The sequence below is a fragment of the Scleropages formosus genome, chromosome 25 (assembly GCF_900964775.1).
Source record: "Scleropages formosus chromosome 25, fSclFor1.1, whole genome shotgun sequence".
Classification (NCBI taxonomy): Eukaryota; Metazoa; Chordata; class Actinopteri; order Osteoglossiformes; family Osteoglossidae; genus Scleropages; species Scleropages formosus.
The window spans coordinates 8524639-8542872 of NC_041830.1; the positions used below are offsets into that span (position 1 = coordinate 8524639).

The window sequence follows — 18234 nt, forward strand, 5'->3', positions numbered from 1 at the left end:
ACAGCAGCAGAGAGCCCCTCTAATAGACAGAAACAGGCTGCAGTCCTTGTGCAGAAGTGTCTGCAAGAACTCACTGGGACTTTGTCTGTTAAAGCCACTGAGGTGAAAAAGGACCGGCACTGCCACCTAGTGGCAGCTCCTGAAAACACCGACGCTGATCCCACTTCTGCCTCTCATAGCCAGATTTCACGCTTTCATTTACATTTAGCAGACACTTTTCTCCAAAGAGAAGTGCAACCGAGGGTTTAAAAAAATGCGTATCACAGCAGGGGGAGTTTTAGACAAAGCAGGCATGGTTGATGAATGACAGGCACAGCTGGTAGCGTAATGGTTAGAGCTACTACCCTTGGATCCAAAAGTCACAGGTTTTACCCTCCCCCGGTTGTAGTACCCTTGAACAAGTTGCGTACTGTAATTAGCTCCATAAAAATTACCGAGCTCTTTTAATGGGTGAATAATTGTAACCTTAACACTATAAGTTGCTTTGGAGAAAAGTGTCAGCTATATGAATAAATGTAATGAAGCACAGAGAGGTTGTCTGGCATCACAATTTGTGTCAGCGCGCGGTACGTGACAAGATGCTTCTGGAAGAGAGACTGAAAGGAAACAAAATCAATTGCGAGAAACAGTGTCATGCAAGTTTCTGGAGTTATTGAAGAGGTGCGTTTTGAGACCCTGAATGCTGGAAGGGATTCAGCAGTTCTGCGGGAAGTTTTGAATTTTCACCCAGTAGAGATTTCAAATGATCCCTGGTGGCCATCACTTCTTGCACTTGTCGTGACCATCTTGTCGATAAGGCAACATTAGTTGCCCCTTGTAGCACAGCATACTTCTAACACAAGTCATTGTTTGGCTGATTTAAGAATTCGGTGTAACCGAAATGCTGAGATGTTCATTCAAAATAGGGCCCAGATATAAATAGTGAAACTTTTATTGTCTTCATTAAAGTTTAGAAACCCAAGCATGTGAGCTACTTCGATAGTACGGGGGGATGGAAACACATATATAAAACATACAGATAAATGTTCACTGCAGAAGGATGATCTTGAATGACATCAGTTACTTATTGGCACCTTTTACATTCAGTTCCCATCTTGTCTTTACAAGGTTACTATGGCGGCGGATTGAGGGGTGGCAGTTTTCTTGCTAAAGGGAGAAGAGGTACACAAATTTAGGATACACACACACACATTTTCAGAACCGCTTGTCCCATACAGGGTCGCGGGGAGCCAGAGCCTAATGCGGTAACACAGGGCGTAAGGATGGAGGGGGAGGGGACACACCCAGGACGGGACGCCAGTCCGTCGCAAGGCACCCCAAGCAAGACTCGAACCCCAGACCCACCTGAAAGCAGGACCGTGGTCCAACCCACTGCGCCACCGCACCCCTCCGAATTTAAGATACTTCTTGTTAAAAATTGTAAAATGATCCTTTCTGGAGAAGGTGGAAAATCTTGTATAGTGGACCCAGTGGTACATACATCAGATGGTGGGTTTGAGCTTAGAGATAACTAACATCACTAAATATCAGAGTGAACTATAGAAATAAATATACACACACACACACTTTCCAAACCGCTTGTCCCATACAGGGTCACAGGGAACCAGAGCCTACCCCATAACACAGGGCGGAAGGCCGGAGGGGGAGGGGACACACCCAGGACAGGACGCCAGTCCGTCACAAGACACCCCAAGCAGGACTCGAACCCCAGACCCACCGGAGAGCAGGACTGTGGTCCAACCCACTGTGCCACTGCGCCACCACACCCCCCAGAGATAAATTTAAAAATAAAAAAAACTGTATTTGAAGAGAAGCAGAAAAGGCTTTTGTCAACATTGATTACAAGCTGAATTCAAGCAGACTGTAAATCTGATGAGGATTTAGCCACATGTTTTTCCACTTAAAACTTCTACTCTGACCAGCTTTTGGAGCAGCATCTCACAGCTCACTGAGCACCTGACAAGTATTGGGTTTGAGTTTGGTTCAGATCACACCAGTTGGCTTCTGACCAGGTCACAGCTGGCTCTTTTGTGGTCATGCCTCCGAGGTCAGGTGGATGGGGTGGCAGGTTGACACCGATGGAAGGGGATCTTGTCCCGAAACAGGATTTTTTCCTGAAACGGGATCTTGTCCTGAAACAGGAATTTGTCCTGAAACAGGAGTTTGTCCTAAAACGGGAGCTTTTCCTGAAAAAAAAAAAAAGGAGTTAAAGGGTTTAGTTGTCCAGTTAGGATTATCTGTTTCTTTACATTTGACAATAAAGACACAAGTTCTTTTGCCTTCTAGTCTAGATAAGTAATATTAATTGTCTTTATTAAAGTGTTTCTTGAGCCCTTTCGGGACTTTTCTGTACATCTCTTTGGAGAAGAGGGACTAAATGAATAAATGTAAATTGTAAATCTAAGGTGGTGAGCAGGTAATGCAGTGGTTAAGGACATGGCCTTGTGACTTGAAATCTCTCTAGAGGTCCTGCAGTAGTTCTTAAGCCTTATATTGTTCCAGTAAAATATCCATTTTTATTAGCAGTCAATATACTAGAAAATGCAAATATGTAAAAGAGCATAATACATCCACCTGTCACCTAACACGGTTAAAACATTGCGTGAAATCACCACATTACATCAATTTCTGTTATTAGGGGTCACTTAAGCATATTTCATATAGAAAAAAAATAATTGGTTCTTGGATAAAAAATAAAATAAAAAATTATCCAAAGGGTAAATTAATATGAAACAATGGCAGTATCAACACATTCTATAGAAATTGTTACAAAAACTACTGAATTCTATCACTTTTTATCCAAATTATTACATTCATTTACAATTGTGAAAGTGTATTCATCTTATAAAGGCGGTTTATATCATTTAAATTTGTCAATGTTTCCATATCTAGGCAGTTTTTTCCCAAAGGTTAGTATGGAATCTGATGTTTCAGTTATGATTTAGGTTTACCACAATCAGTGTCATGATTGGTTGAGACCGGCAATGTGACAGGAAGTAGGAAGCAGGAAGTACATAGAGTACTTAGTAGTTTTGTTATGAAACAAGCATGGTGTCCATGTGCTTTGCAGAGTGAAACACATAGTGGACAGTGAATAAAATACCTGTTGCTGGTGTAAATTGTTGTGTTACTGGGAGAGAAATACTGATGCATTGAGTAATAAGACAGTTATATGAAAAGAGAGAAAAAAAAAACTGTGCATATATTTTTATAAGTCAGTGCAGTATTATAAGAGGGAAGGAGGTATAACTGAAGCTCAACTCAGAATAGTTAGGAAGGGTAGTCATACAGCCATATCTAAGAATATTCAAAAAATGTAAATTACTAAAAGTCACTTTCTTTTAAAAAATTAGGTAATGTGAGAAATATATAAAATTGAGTTAAGAAGCTTTCTGTCTATAATCGCATCTACACGCCATGTTTTTTGCATAAGCATCGTTTGCCCTTAACAAAATTCTCAAGAAAATATACAAAAAAATGTAATACTAATAAGAAAAATAGGGAAAGATTTAACATTACGAAGCGTGACCTGTTTTCTTTTTCGACAAAAGAATAAGTAAAAGGGGAGGAGGTGCGGGGCACAGTGGTGTGGTGGGTTTACTAGGTGCCTGCTGTGTGGTGGGTCTGGGTTTTGAGCCCTGCTTGGGGTGCCCTGCGGTGGACTGGCGTCCCGTCCTGGGTGTGTCCCCTTCCCCCACGGCCTCGCGCCCTGCGTTGCCGGGTAAGGCTCCGGCTCGCCGCGACCCGCATGGGACAAGCGGCTGTAGACGTTGGTTGGTTGGAATAAATATAACATCAGAAGTGTGTGTGTGTGTGTGTGTGTGTGTGTGTGTGTGTGTGTGTGTGTGTGTCCCGAGCGCTACTTTTAACCACTTTTTATCAGTTGAAAATGAAAAACAGTAGCATCACCGAGCGCCGGTTGTATGAAAGAACCTGAAGGATATTATCTGAGATGGTTAGTTTGTCGGCAAAAACAGGGTCAGCTGACAGGAAGGCTGATAAAAACAAATAATCCACCAGTCGAGGTGGGGGGTGGGGGTTGCACGGTGTCAAAAGCGAACTCCGTCAATACGAGCGTATAATCTTCCCGACCTCCACGCCACATTGCCCGTTGAGGGGCTCCAGGAAGGAAAGTGTGGGCAGTAGCAGCGGTTTGGTGCTCGACCCGGTACGGCGTGGGCTCTGTGCGTGACTCATCTCAGCCTCGGTATGGGAAGGTCTCTCTGGTGAGAACTGTGGAGGCTTACGGTCACGGTGGAACATGACTCAACTCTCAACCCTGCATCGCTCAGTGAAGCCGGAGGGCGCGGCGAGAGGTGAGGCGCAATCTGGCAATCTGCCGTTACCTGCGGTCAGCATCTGCGCGGCCTTCCTGTCCTCTGCGATGTACAGGGCGGTCAGGAGGAAGAACATGCCCCCCAGGACCCCTATGAAGGGACACAGCAGGAAGCTGTACTCGAGGCTGCGGAACATCCAGCTGTAAGAGTCGGGGTTGGACCTGCTCACTGCGTCCGAAATCTGCGAGAGAGAAGGCAAAGCCGTGGTTAGACACGGGTGTCAGCGGAGTAATGCAGAAGTCACACGGGGGGATGTCGCTCCTGTCGAGGTCGAAGAAGGTTCCTGCTCACGAGCCGCAGTTTTCAAGAACAAATCACAGCGGTTGTTCGTCGAACGCAGTCCCCTCGGTGCCAGTAGTGAGAGCAGACATAAGCACCTGCTGCACAGATGTTCAAAATAGGCACGTTTAAGTTGACTTTGAGTGTTTATGTGTCTCGATTTGTGCTTAGCCCTTGGGGTGGGCAATCCTCCCAAGAAGAGCGCTACTTCACAAAAAACATAAGCAGTGAATTTACAGTAATATACGGTTCCCGTGCTGTAGGGTAAATGGTAAACCCAGCTCGCAGAACTTAAGGGTTGCGCTTTCATAATGTTGTGTCTCAGATTAAGCATCTTGATGAACTAGAGATTGACCAGATACACGCGGCTGCCCGAAGAGGAGGTTACGGCTGAAATAACTTGTTTATGCAAATCTTTCAGTTTTGGTTTTCGGTCAGACACGGTGTGATAGGCCTGCCTCTTAGTTCCTCCGTAGCAGTTATTGCATTTTGTGCCCGAATGAAGCTTATGTTGTAGCAGTGGTGGTAGCAGTAAGGCGAACACCTTACGTAGTGTCTCTTGATTTGGCCTTTAATTTCGCTTGATGTTCCAAACATCCGTCGTTACGGCCATGAAGTCATCAGCCAAAGCGTGCATGATTAGCGCCCATACAGCAGAGCCCCTTCCCAATACACGTGTGGTGCAAAATCATGAAACTTGACAAAGGGAGTGTCCGAATGAAACATTTTATGCTGCATTGCATGACTCGTAAGCGTTGTTGGTTTACTTGCAGTCATAACATTTATTTGCATTTCTTTATTTAGCAGACGCTTTTCTCCAAAGCGACTTCCAATGAGCTCGTAATAACCAAGCGATTATAAAATGACAGATAACCTGAGCTGAACGGCAGCACAGCAGGAACGTGGTACATTTTACCGCCCAGACTTACCAAACCCAGAAGGGCAGGGCTTCCTGCGTCGCCAAGGAGATGGCAGACCATAATCTGCAGGGCTTCGGCTGTCGCCCTCCTCGTCGGTATGACAACATACTAAAAGAAAATGCAACGAATGGTTTGGTAACGGTACAAATTATGGCCAGAATTGCAGAAGTCGAACTGGAATTAAAACAGGCGCTGAATTGCTTGAACTGGAATTAAAATATTTATTTTGGAGTCCAGAAATATGAAGCACTTCCTATAGTGTGTGAGTATGTGTGTGTGTGTGTGTGTGTGTGTGGCTACCCTGTAATGGACTGCTGCCCTTCCCAGGGTGTATCCTGTTTACCCTGGTGACATATGCTTCTGGAATAAGCTCTGGACCACCGTGATCCTGCATCTTGACAAGCCGTTACCAAGAGTGAGTGATCGATCACAGTTAAATGCTATAAGCAACCTTTTCTTTCCCTTTCTTCCTGCATTCTTCTTCATGCGTCGGTGTACGTGCAAAGTGAATGCTTTAACGATCAAAACGCCTTATTTTCCTGGCTGTCTGTTGTGCCGCATGCGATTTATAGGAGCATTTTGAGTAATGCAAGGGTTTGCGGTCTGTGGCTTAGTGCCAGGGGGTCACGCTCACCAGGAGGATGTCGGCGAGTATCGCCCAGTTCAGCGAAAGCAACGTCTCTCCAACTGCAATAAACACCTGGGGAAGACAAGCGTAAAGAGACCACTGGTGGAGGTTCAGGAAAACCCGTTTAACGCGTACTTTTACGTTCCCGTTAATTAATTTAACGGACGCGTTTCTCCAAAGCGAAGTACGACCCAGCGAAAACGAAAGTGCGTTTCATCAACGAGACACAGACGCGGGGACTCTCAAAGTACAGTCAGTTAGTCAGACGTCGCCGTTTAATCCAGCATGCGTTACCTGGGCAGCTGTGCATAGAATTGGTAGGAAATACTAGTGTACTTGTGACAAATTATCTGTGTTAACGGAGTAGATGGGAGATGTGGCAGGAAGCGAGTCTGAAAGAGACATGTTTTGAGACCTTTCTTCAATGCTGGATCTCAAATCACATCTTCTTTCCGCTCCATAATTGTACTTAATATCATTGGTCACAAATATCTATCCATCCATCCATCCATCCATGTAGTTAGTATACGTAGTACTTTAGTATATGAAAAGGCGCAATAGTTCATTCTTACATAAGTGGCTGCGATGCTCCTGTCGGCCAGAACAATGGCGAAGAAGAAGCAGGGGGACGAAGTGAGCATGCCCACCGCGCAGATCAAAGGATCGGCATTGGGCAACCTGTGTCGCAGCTTTCTGGAAATGTACGTCCCCATGACGACTCCCAGAATTCCTGTCACCACGGTAATAACTCCAAACTTAAAGCTGGAAAAACACAAAGAGCACCGGGCGGCTGCGGGCGCGTTCGGAAGGGGAGCCGAATCTGGAAGTCAAAGGCCGAGACGCGGACGATACCTGTCTTCGGTGTTACACGGATCCTCGGAGGAGGGGCGGCATCGTCCCTGTTTCACCTGAGCCCGATACAGGAAGACCGGCGTCCAGAAGGCCAAGGCGCCCGTCACGAAGGCCATGGCGGTGACCCCCAGCGAGGACCACACGAAACTCCGACTGGAGAACAGCAAGGACAAACAGACAGGAACCAGGAAACCTCTTATCGTGCAGCGTGTTTTTCGCGGTGTGGAACATATGTGTGTGCTGTGTTGACTGACTTCTTCAGGAGGTACTTGACATCTTCCATGTAAGGAGTGTTCTCTAGATGGACTGCTCCCTGGGTTTCCGAAGCCCCTCGAGGAGGACTAGGGACAATCAGCATGAGTAAGATAAGGCCTATGAAACCCAGAATGGGATTAACCTGCAACAAGAGCAATGGGACATTTGACGTCTCATTAAGTCCACAGCACAGCCTTTCTTCATGCAGCCTTGCATCATCCCTTAAGTACCGCTTTCGCCATACCATTTCGTTGTTCAGTACCCAAAGCACTATCTGCAGATTCAAGAAAATATGCTCTGACCTAAATGTAACACTGAAACCGAACACCGAAAGCTGCGCAAGAACCTCTGGACAACGGATCGAGGGTTGAGCGAAAGGTTTGGAGACGGGCTATACTGCGCACATCCCATTTGTGCTGCGGTCGTACGGTGGTGGGGGAGTCGAGGTCTTGGCCTTGGGACTGTACATCGGTAGCGGGACCGCTTTCTCTTTAGTCCTAGCATCGCCCAGTAGTTTCACCCCTAGCTTCCAATGGCTGCCACAAGTAATCTTTCTTCAAAGACGTGGAATTGAATTTTGTGCAAAGCTCAGGAAAAGTGCTCAAGGCCTTTGGGGACTTTTGAAATGTGGGCTCAAGTATATAGAACAGAGATAAAGAGCAGGGCAACGGTATTTGGGTGGTGGAATCATTTCAGAGTGAGCGATGACCTTCGATGTGATAGAACATCCGGTGTAAATGATCTACGAAGAGGAGAAAAACCCTACGACCGACGCCTTAACCGCAGCGTGGAGAAATCAGCTGTCGAGCGTCTTTGAGAAGTTTTTGAGGCGCTGCAAGAAGCGCGCAGAGTACGAGGGAAGGTGCTTCGGAAAGGAGGACGAACAAGGAATCCCCCAATGTGGAATGGCAGGTGCCGTGTCAAAACTTTTCAACCCGCCCTCATATTTTCGTTACAAATATCATTAGAAGATTTTCATTAAACATTCCAGTCCCTCTCACGCTATAAATTAACATAAATATGTGCATAGAGGGAACTATTTACACCCAAACTAAACATGACAGACCAATTTGTGATCATTATTGTTAGTTATTTACTGGGTTTCTTTTTCTATCATTTTAAATTAGCTAATGAATCTTGGAATTAACATGTCATCAGTGCCACTTTGCACTCTAAATAGCCGTCAGCGTGTCCGAGCTGAGCTGCAAATGAGCGGTAAATCTTACCCGTAGTGCCCAGTGCCAATCCCCGGTGGCATTTGCAATGGCAGATCCTGCTATGTATCCAAGGCCACTGAGAAGACAGAACCAGATCTAGGGGTATTAAGTCATGTGCTTGGCTGCTCAATGTGCATAAGATCTCTTTTGTCATACAAAATGTTCACCTTCCCACGGGGATGAAGATGTAGAAGAAAGCAATCATGATGGTCCTTTCAAAGCCAGAGAAGAGATCCCCGATGATGGTGGGAGCGATGGTGGAGTAGCTGGCCTCTCCTGTGCCGACCAAAGCTCTCGTCAGAATGAACACCCAGAAGTTCTGCAAGAAACGTTTCTGTTAGTGATCCGCTAGCCGGCTCACCGACGACTGCAGCGAAACGCTAAAAATGGATTAACGGATATCCGATTTTGTAAATGCACCCGCTCCTTGGTTTACAAACCTGTTTTGCTCCTGGAAATCTATTCACTGGGCAAAAATCGAGATGACAAATACCATTTTTTCTTAAGGGGAATATCTGAACCTGGGGGCGTGCTAGCACAGTGAGTAGCGCTGCTGTCTCACAGCGCCTGGGTGGTGGGAGAGGACGTGGATTTGATCCCCGCTCAGTCTGTGTGGAGTTTGCATCTTCTCCCTGTGTCTGTGTGGGTTTCCTCTGGGTGCTCTGGTTTCCTCCCACAGTCCAAAACCATGCTGCTCAGGTTCCCCCATAGTCTGTGTGTTCCACTGATATATGGATGAGTGACCCATTGTAAGTAGTGTATCTAGCAGTGTAAGTCACCGTGGTGAATAAGGTGTGTGGGCTAATAACACTACAGAGTATCCATTGTAAGTTGCTTTGGAGAGAAGTGTCTGCTAATTGAATAAATGTAAATGTAACTCGTTCCAAGTGCACCCAAAAAATATTATTTCTTAGCGAAACAAACAGCACAAAGAAAACACAGTATAATAAAGAGAGATATGAATGTCAGGGTAACAAATTTTACACAAAAAGCTTAAAATAAGTACTTAGCTCAAGAACTTCTAGAGCTTTACTGGAGGTTAAGATGATATGGATGTACTGCATGACATCATTATAAAAGAACTAAGTTTTTTGTTACTAAATTTAGTCTTATGAGTATGTTTATTTGCTAGTAAGATGAATTAACGCTTTCATTTTCTCCCTCCTTGTCAACGTCCTATCAAGCCGTAGACTTTGGAACAACGCAGAAGAATCATTGCGCAAATCATCGTTGATTAACATACTCAGGCCTTTCCCAGAATGTTTGGTAACAGCTTTTCCTCCATTACTTTACCGACTGAGTGATGAAAGAGCTTCCGAGGGTAGTGAAGGTCCAGATGCACAGCCCAGCCACCATGATAATCTTCCTGTTGTACCGGTCGCCAAGGTACCCGAAAACAGGGGCCAGCAGCATGAAACTGCAGATGAAAACTGCAAAGAAAGCGAAGGATGCAGTAAATGAAACAGGGCAGCGTGCAAACTAGTTGTCGACACGCTGACCTAGTTACAGCCGTAGTGAGATTGGCCGTGGCAAGGTCTTGGTGGACCGTGTACGGTGCGGGGGGACTCTTCTAACGCTCCGGTAGCCTAGTGCTTACAGCTGCTGCCTTTGGACGCAAAGGTTGCAGTCTTAAATCCCACCTCCGGCTCTAGTGCCCTTGAACAAGGTACTTACCATAAATTGCCCAGCTGTATAAATGGGTAAAAAATCGTAAGTAACTCAACGCCGTCAGCTGCTTTGGAGAAAAGCGTCGGCTACACGAGTAAATGTCATTTCTTTACTCAAACACAGAAGTCGTCAGTTTGCAGTCGTGGGAAAGAAGGGATGTTTAAACCCGTGTACTAGTTTATGCTTCGTCTAAAGGGAGATGCCGCAGTGAGAAAAAGGGAAGAATAAGTTATTGTTGCCCTTGTAGGCAAAATGCAATGTCATCGCTCTTGTAAAACAGGCAGAAATTTGAGCAAGAGCTGCGAGGGGCGTGGGTGGGCCGATCGCCCGATGGTTTGGACGCAGCAAAAAATTCATTCCACCTGTTATACTGGTATGTAGGAGCCTCTTTCCTGTTTGTGATCACAGCAAAGTGCAGCTTTTTTCGTCTTCCACACAGGGCTGCAGTTCGATCGTCGCACGCAATGAATGAGTTTCCCCCCCCCCCCCCCCCCCCGAAACTGAAAAGCCGAGGGCCGTTCGCGTACCTGTCTGCAGCAGTCCAGCCAGGCTGTCAGTAACATTGAAATATTTCTGGATGTTGAGAAGAACACCTAAAAAGTAAAAAAAAAAAAAAAAAAAAAAAAAGAGTAAGAAGTGCGTGTTACAACACAGCGGATTGTACGGTATGCAGGATATCACACGGAGGGAGACTCAGCGATCGTGCAGATGTCAGATCTCACCTGCAATAGTGTAGCGGTCCATGTAATTTAGTAGGTTCACGTAACAGAGTACCGCGACCACGACGTACAGTCGCTTGGGCATGACGGCAGCCGTCTCGGGCACCGAGGTGGTAGCCGTCGCCGGGCCGTCCCTCACGGACCCGTACCGCTGCAACGAGCCCGAGATGGTGCTCAGACCCGTGGTCTCCACCCCTGGATCGGGCCTTGCGACCGCGTTCAGCTCCATGTCTCGATGTCTCGCCGCCACCCACCTGTAAATAAGCAAGAACCTGCAAGTTTTCCTGGGCTTCTGCTGAAAAAACCCCGTTTAACTTCAACGCTTATTCTACGCAACGACGTACGGTTCAGAGCGTTCGAGAACGCAGCGCGTAACAGATAAAGAGCCTTAGATACAGACGCTGGATCATCGAAGCATCGTTCGACAGCGCTCCGCGCAGCCTGATCAAACCGTCGCTGGTACGCGTTGCTCAAGCGGTCCCCCGGAAATCTCACGTCGTGCGAACCCGCTCAAGTAGCTGCTTATAGAAATGTTTCAGATAGGAAATATGCTGATAACCGCCTCAGATAGTGTTGTTATAAATTCCTGGACATTCCAGGAGGTGGGGAGGGTTTAGAGAGCTTTTCTGAGTGGTACAAGGGATTCAGCAGTCCTGAGGGAACGAGGGAGCTCATTCCGCCGCTTTGGGGCCGAGTTTTTACTCTTGTGGGAGAATGAAGCGGCCAGAGGCAGACACCCACATCGAAAACATTTAGAGAGATATCGTAATGTAAATACACCAACTGTAATGGTATCCCTTGCAGAAGCAACCAAACGTCCGGATGCTACTTCTGTACGGTTTTAGACGAGTGTCGGAATTAATGGGTGAAGAGCTTCTCCTCAGTTTCACCAGAAGGCGTCCAGCCAAACAGAGTTTACTCTAATACGACCGCGGAATTTTTTTTGGAATGTCACCGTAATCACATTACCCCAGACGCCACATTAGACTTGTCCTTTAAAACGGCATCTGCCGGACTGCGCTACTCCTGTTCCCAACAACAGTCCTTCTTCACACATAACCGAGCAAAGGAGTTTAGCGGAAGAGCAGGAACATTTTTGTCAGACTGAAGCAGAAAAGGTTGGGAATAAATACACACACACTTTCTGAACCGCTTGTCCCATATGGGGTTGCAGGGAACTGGAGCCTAACCCAACAAGACAGGGCGAAAGGCCGGAGGGGGAGGGGACACACCCAGGACGGGACGCCAGTCCACCGCAAGGCACTCCAAGCGGAACTCGAACCCCAGACCCACTGGAGAGCAGGACCTGGTCCGACCCACTGCGCCACTGCGCAAACCCCAGGTTGGGAATAAACGGCCGTTATTGAGATATTTACGCTTTTTTTGTTTCCTGAACTGCAGTACCCAAGGCAAGAGTAGAACCGAAATGTGTTTCGAAGACACGTCTCCTGCACGCTGTCACTCATTCCTTTCACGCCGATCTTTATCACAGTGTAAAATTAACTATTAATCTTCCTGAAGATATCGGCTTGCTTCTGGTTTATCCCCGTTTTACTGATCTGCTGCAGCGCAAAATTGCAGTACCAGTGTGGCCGGTGAAGTAATAAATAAAGTGAATAAATAAATAACGGCCCGCGGTACAAAATGCAGTGCTTGTCAGTAGCGTAATAAACGAAGAAACTTTTTCTGCACGTAAGAAAAAAACTGGCACCAAACATGCCTCGAGAGAGATCATCATGTCCCCCCCCCCCCTCCCCCTACAGAATTTCGAGCTTCTCTTTCTCGTTTAAAAATAAAACTGTACCCAGCGCGGCGAATGTGTCAATTATATCCTTAACACGGAGAGAACAGAGTAAAAAAGAAAGTAACCCCGTGTGTCGCCGCGCGCTGCTCTTTTACAACAGTCACACAGTGTGAATGTGGCGCCTTCCCGTTTCAGACAGATTGTTTATCTCAGTGACACCATCGAATCAATGATGTCGCCAAGACAAGAACTTGAAGAGCTTTCCGCGATGCCGTCGTCGGTTCTTTTCGAAGAGAGCGAGGCTTACGGCACGCCGGTCGGCGATGACTGGCGGTCCCCCCTGCGGCGGGTCACTCCATCGTGCGTTGGGAAGCGGCTTCTCGCGGTCCTTGCGCGGTAAGCGAGGCTGCTTCGGGTCACTTGACACTTCGCCTTAGCAGCAGCAGCAGCAGCAGCAACAGCAGCTCCCGGCGGCTTTTATACACTGCTGCTTATTACTGAGTTAACGCAAAAGGCCCTTCCCCTAATTTCTTGTCATATGCTTGCAGACAGTTCCTCATTGTAGCGCACGCGTACCCTCCGGCGAGGAAGTTACGCTCAATGTTGTGACTGTTGCGGCACCGTGCAGACAATGAGAAAAGTGTCCACATGATCATGATTCGCGAGCGAAACAGACATAATAAAATGGCCTCGTAGTCAGTGGAACAGGTTAGACAAATTATTCTATATTATGTTTTATTGTGATTTATATACATATACACACACGCTTTCTGAACCGCTCGTCCCATACGGGGTCACGGGGAACCGCAGCCTACCCGGTAACACAGGGCGTAAGGCCGGAGGGGGAGGGGACACACCCAGGACGGGACGCCACTCCACCGCAAGGAACCCCAAGCGGGACTCGAACCCCAGACCCACTGGAGAGCAGGACCCGGTCCAACCCACTGCGCCCCTTTATAATTTATACAGTATATGGAAATGTAATGCACCTTTCAGAATGGAAAATTTGAACCATTTTCAGATCATGCGTACTGCTGCTTGCAGTTGAGGTTTCCGTGGGATTAACCGGTGGCGCAGGGTTACATCTTCTTTATAAGCTGAAAAAAATATACAAGCACAAATCAAAGGCGAAAAGAATTATTTTTATCGCTGGCGCTGAAAAGTCAGCTAAAAGTCAGGTAAGTCAGCTTTGCAGACTTATTTCTTAGAAATCCCAGATTTAATTCTAGGAATCTAGAAAATGTGCATGGAAATTATGGAGCGCACCTGATGTCTTTTTTTTTTGTTCGAATCCCTCATTTAAACACACTTTCACTTATCACCGCTGTCTATAGTTTCCAGAGCAACATAACAGACCACACACACACACACACACACACACACACACACACACACACACACACACACACACACACACACACACACACACACACACACACACATTTTCAGAACCGCTTGTCCCTTACGGGGTCACGGGGAACCAGAGCCTACCCGGCAACACAGGGCGTAAGGCCGGAGGGGGAGGGGACACACCCAGGACGGGACGCCAGTCCGTCGCAAGGCACCCCAAGTGGGACTCGAACCCCAGACCCACCGGACAGCAGGACTGCGGTCCAACCCACTGCGCCACCGCACCCCATTCATAACAGACCATTCTATCAATTTAAAATTGAATCGCCGACGAGTCCTGGTGTCTGCTCCAGTCATCGGAATGAGAAAGCAGTGAGGATTTTACTGCAAAGTCAAGTCTGAAGGTTAGAGTTTGCAAGATATATGTGGACAAAGGCCATGTAGCCTTTGTTTCAATAAGTTATTCAGTAACTTTTTCATTTTGTTGTGGAATTCAGAGTCTCCTTCCACTTTCATAATTTACTAGTCCCAGATCAACCGGGAGGATTCTGTCCCTTGTTAGTCAATTTAAAAAAAAAATTTAAAAAAAAACAGCGTTTTTTTCAAGAAGTGACAGTGTTAATGCTGACATACTACTGCGAGTTTCTTCAAGTGTCACCTGTTTTCAGGTTGTTTTTCCACTACTTTTAAACTTTCATTTCGAAAACTGCTCTATTGAAAGTTAGTCCTTAATACTAGCGCCAGCTGAGTTTCAGGAGCATCAGTTTCTGCTTACAGCCACCATGTATAAAAACAGAATCGAAATCAGAATTGACATTTTTTCATTTGGCAGATGCTTTTCTTCAACGTACCACATAAAACTCAGAGTAAGCAAAAGTATATTTCACAACAGACAAAGAGCTTTAGATACCAAAATGCATTTTCTGATGCACGTTCAGTGTGTCCAATACAGCCATTTTTCTGGCACACATTACACAAGCAGCTGGATATAGAATTGAGTCAGAGTCAGGAAATACACACACACACTGCCTAAAATCCACTTGGCCCATACTGGGTCACAGGAGCCTAACCCAGCAATACAGGGGATAAGGTTGGAGGGGACACAACACCAGTCCATCGCAAGACCCCCCCAGCAGGACTCAGACCCCATACCCACCAGAGGGCAGGAACCAGTCCAACCCACTACGCCACCACACCCCCTTACATGCAGACACACACACACACACACATTTTCAGAACCGCTTGTCCCATACGGGGTCACAGGGAACCAGAGCCTACCCGGTAACACAGGGCGTATGGCCAGAAGGGGAGGGGACACACCCAGGACGGGACACCAGTCCGCCGCAAGGCACCCCAAGTGGGACTCAAACCCCAGACCCACCGGAGAGCAGGACCCGGTCCAACCCACTGCGCCACCGCACCCCATGATAGATGCAGACAATGTAGTGCAAATGTATGTAACTGTCAAGATGAAGACAAAGTAGGTCTGAAAGAAATGCATTTTGGAACACTAAAAGGTGGAAGTTCTGAAAGAGAAGAAGCTCATTCTGTCACATCAGAGCCAAAACTGAAAACGTATGGACTTTCGATGTTGGACTTCTAGAGTGGGAGACCACAAAGCAGGAAGAGGTGGAGGAGCATTGCTCTCTTGTAGCGATGTAGGGAGTGATCAGATTCTGCTGGTATTGGAGATTAGATCCAATGATGGTCTTGTAGGCCATAACCGATTAGTGTTGAACAAGTCACTAGCAGCTATACGAACCCAGTGGGGAGAGATGAGGAGGTGAGATACTTGGGAACTATTTGTGGGTCAAACACAGCTGGATGATACAGCATTCAGAAGGCCAGATGTGAGGCAGTTGCAGTAGTTCAGGTAAGATATAACCAGGGCTTGGACCAGTAGCAGTGTAGGGTGTGTTGTAAGATAATAGCAGGCCCTGTAAAAGTTTTACAGAAGATACATGATCTGCAAGCTCAACTTTTGATGTCGATGTGTAGAGACTTGAGCTGGTTAGTTATTACTCCCTGGCTCTTGAGCAATAAAATAGAGGAAATGAATGGCTTGTCAAGTGAGCAGGTGGATGGACCTGCTTGGAGATGAAGGATCTCTATCTTGAAAGACTTTGCTGTAGACGATGATAAGTCATCCAAGGACAGACGCAGATGTTTTAGAGGCAAACTGGAATAGGAAAAGGTACGTTTGTAGCTGCAGGGGAAAACAGAGGAAGAGCTGGGTACCATCATCCTAGCAGTGACAGGAGATCTATGGGAAGCAATGAAAGAGTGATGGGAAAAAGCGTAGCTTGAGAAGAATAAGGGGCCAAGCAGCGAGCCCTGAGGAACACCATCTGAGAGAGACTGAGGTGAAGAAAAGGAGCCGCACCACACCACTTACTAAGAAAGCAGCAGAGTGTGTGGATGCACGGAGCTCCTATGTAACTCCTAAGTCTGTGAGGCTGTGAGATTTCCTCCATTTCCGTTCCGTTCAGCAGCACAGAGCTAACGTCTGTGAACGCATTGTGTGTTTCATAATCATGGGCTGCCAGTGGGATGTGCTGGTCTGAAAATTACAGAACAGAGAGAGTGAAGAGAGGAGGATCGAGTTGAGCAGAGGATATTGGGGGCACCATCTGTGGACAAATCTGAGTGTTTTACAGTGTGTGCAACGGAGGTTGTGACACCAAAAAAGAGGGAAAAGGGCAGAAGAGATTTTAAGTTGCGCCAGAATCTGGTAAAGGGTACAGACAAGGAAGCTGGGGTGGATGGGCTGATGGAAAAGTGGAAGGAGATCAGGAAACAATCATAAACGTGAAGCAGAGTAACAGAAATGACTGAATATCCACAGCTCCTGGAGAAGACAAGTTTGAGAAAGTTGCCAACCTTGTGAGCACCGGAGGACAGCGATGCAGAGAGGTCAAAGAGTCAGAGCCGCATTGTCCACTGCTGGAGAAGGCGCCAAAGTGTGAAGATTATCGAAGAAGCAGCCTATCTAAATATAGAATGTAAAAATCTGGCAATTTTTATCAATTCTCATCATTTTCAAAACCATTAAAAGAATCATTTCTTTATCGTCACAAACGCCTTTAGCGCAGACCTGGACTTTCTGGACCATTTGCAGCTGAGCACTGAGCCGCCTTCTTTTTTTAACGTGGTGCGAAAAGACAAAACTAGGTTTGCAGAACTTTAAGACGATCTGATCAGATTTACACTAAACTAAAAGTAGGGGTGCACGAAGCCCGATGCTCTGCTTGCTGAATTGACCTAGTTTTGAAATTACTCCAAAAGTTGCAAGCAAAGTCATTAATATGATGTTGGGTTCTGGACAAGTTTTGATCGACCAGGGGTACAATGTCATGTTTTCTTTATATTTTTTAAATGCATTATATTGATTTATTTTTTGAATGCCCAAATGAACACGGTTTAGAAACACATAAAAATCCAATTAATTATTGTCACTATTATACTGTCGAGAGGAAGCGGCAATTTCCCGTAAAAGGTTTTTTGGATAGATCAGGTAAATAAAGGTTCAACTAACAAAAAGTATAATCTTTAATTAAGCTTATTTGATTTTGATTTTATAAGGGACTCATTTGTGATTCTCTAGTCCACAGAAATAGGTAATGATCTATTTTTAACATCATATTTTTTTACATCAAAAGGATATGCCCTGCGGTGTTTCGAGAATCTTTCTTTTTATAGGAGTGCATTTTCCTGAGTTCATAATCACCATCATCGATTATGATCTCAGAACAAACACGCGTGTCTGGTAGAGGGAAACATAACTCAGGGAAACTGAGAGCTCAGGCAAAACCTCGGAACGAAAATTGAAATAGACTCTTGCTTTTGTGGGTTTTGCAGGAAGTAACGAGATGTGTAACCTAGACCTAGTTTGGCCTGGAAGGATGTCACAGACATGAGAACCACAACAGGTTTTTTTCAAACTTTATTGAAGAAAGGGAGCGCATCGGCTGTTTGAACCCCGCTCAGTGTGTGTGGAGTTTGCAGGTGGCCCCCATGTTCGTGTAAGTTTCCCCTGGGTGCTCCGGTTTCCTCCCACACTCCAAAGAAATGCACTTCAGGTGGATTGGTGACACTGAATTGCCCACGGTGTGTGACTGGGTGTGTGTGTATCTGCTAACCCTGAGATGGACTGGTGTCTGTCTAGGGTGTCCCCTCCTAACCTTGTGCCCAGTGATTTCAGGATATGCTCTGGACAAGCAGGGTTTTCATACCAACCCCTGCTGTCGTACCTTTAAGCAATGTAT

General features: G+C 46.3%; 1 protein-coding gene across 5 annotated transcripts; it reads right to left on the reverse strand.

The window, feature by feature from the left end:
* Positions 1-1735: 1735 nt before the first annotated feature.
* spns3 (SPNS lysolipid transporter 3, sphingosine-1-phosphate (putative)) lies at positions 1736-13201 on the reverse strand. Of its 5 annotated transcripts, none has more exons than XM_029249202.1 (13): positions 12927-13201; positions 10879-11129; positions 10684-10749; positions 9782-9918; positions 8656-8807; positions 8498-8564; positions 7271-7413; positions 7017-7169; positions 6737-6894; positions 6171-6236; positions 5546-5644; positions 4347-4518; positions 1737-2186 (listed from the first exon to the last, which is right to left on the reverse strand). In XM_029249202.1, exons 2-13 carry the CDS (start codon positions 11102-11104, stop codon positions 1946-1948), a joined length of 1680 nt encoding a protein of 559 aa, XP_029105035.1. In that variant the 5' UTR covers positions 11105-11129; positions 12927-13201; the 3' UTR covers positions 1737-1945. The 5 variants fall into 5 exon arrangements, with proteins under 5 accessions (XP_029105033.1, XP_029105034.1, XP_029105035.1 ...); XM_029249204.1 differs by having other exon boundaries at positions 1962-2186; positions 6737-6926; XM_029249200.1 differs by having other exon boundaries at positions 1736-2186; positions 7017-7357.
* Between the last annotated feature and the right edge of the window lie 5033 nt (positions 13202-18234).

Excerpts from the sequence above, each read along its gene's own strand:
- spns3 (XM_029249200.1), bottom strand. The coding sequence starts at position 11,104 with ATGGAGCTGAACGCGGTCGCAAGGCCCGATCCAGGGGTGGAGACCACG. Across the intron at positions 5,645-6,170 it reads TACTCGCCGACATCCTCCTG|TATGTTGTCATACCGACGAG; the intron begins GTGAGCGTGACC and ends ATTTTCTTTTAG. Across the intron at positions 4,519-5,545 it reads GCCCTGCCCTTCTGGGTTTG|ATTTCGGACGCAGTGAGCAG; the intron begins GTAAGTCTGGGC and ends TCTCTCTCGCAG.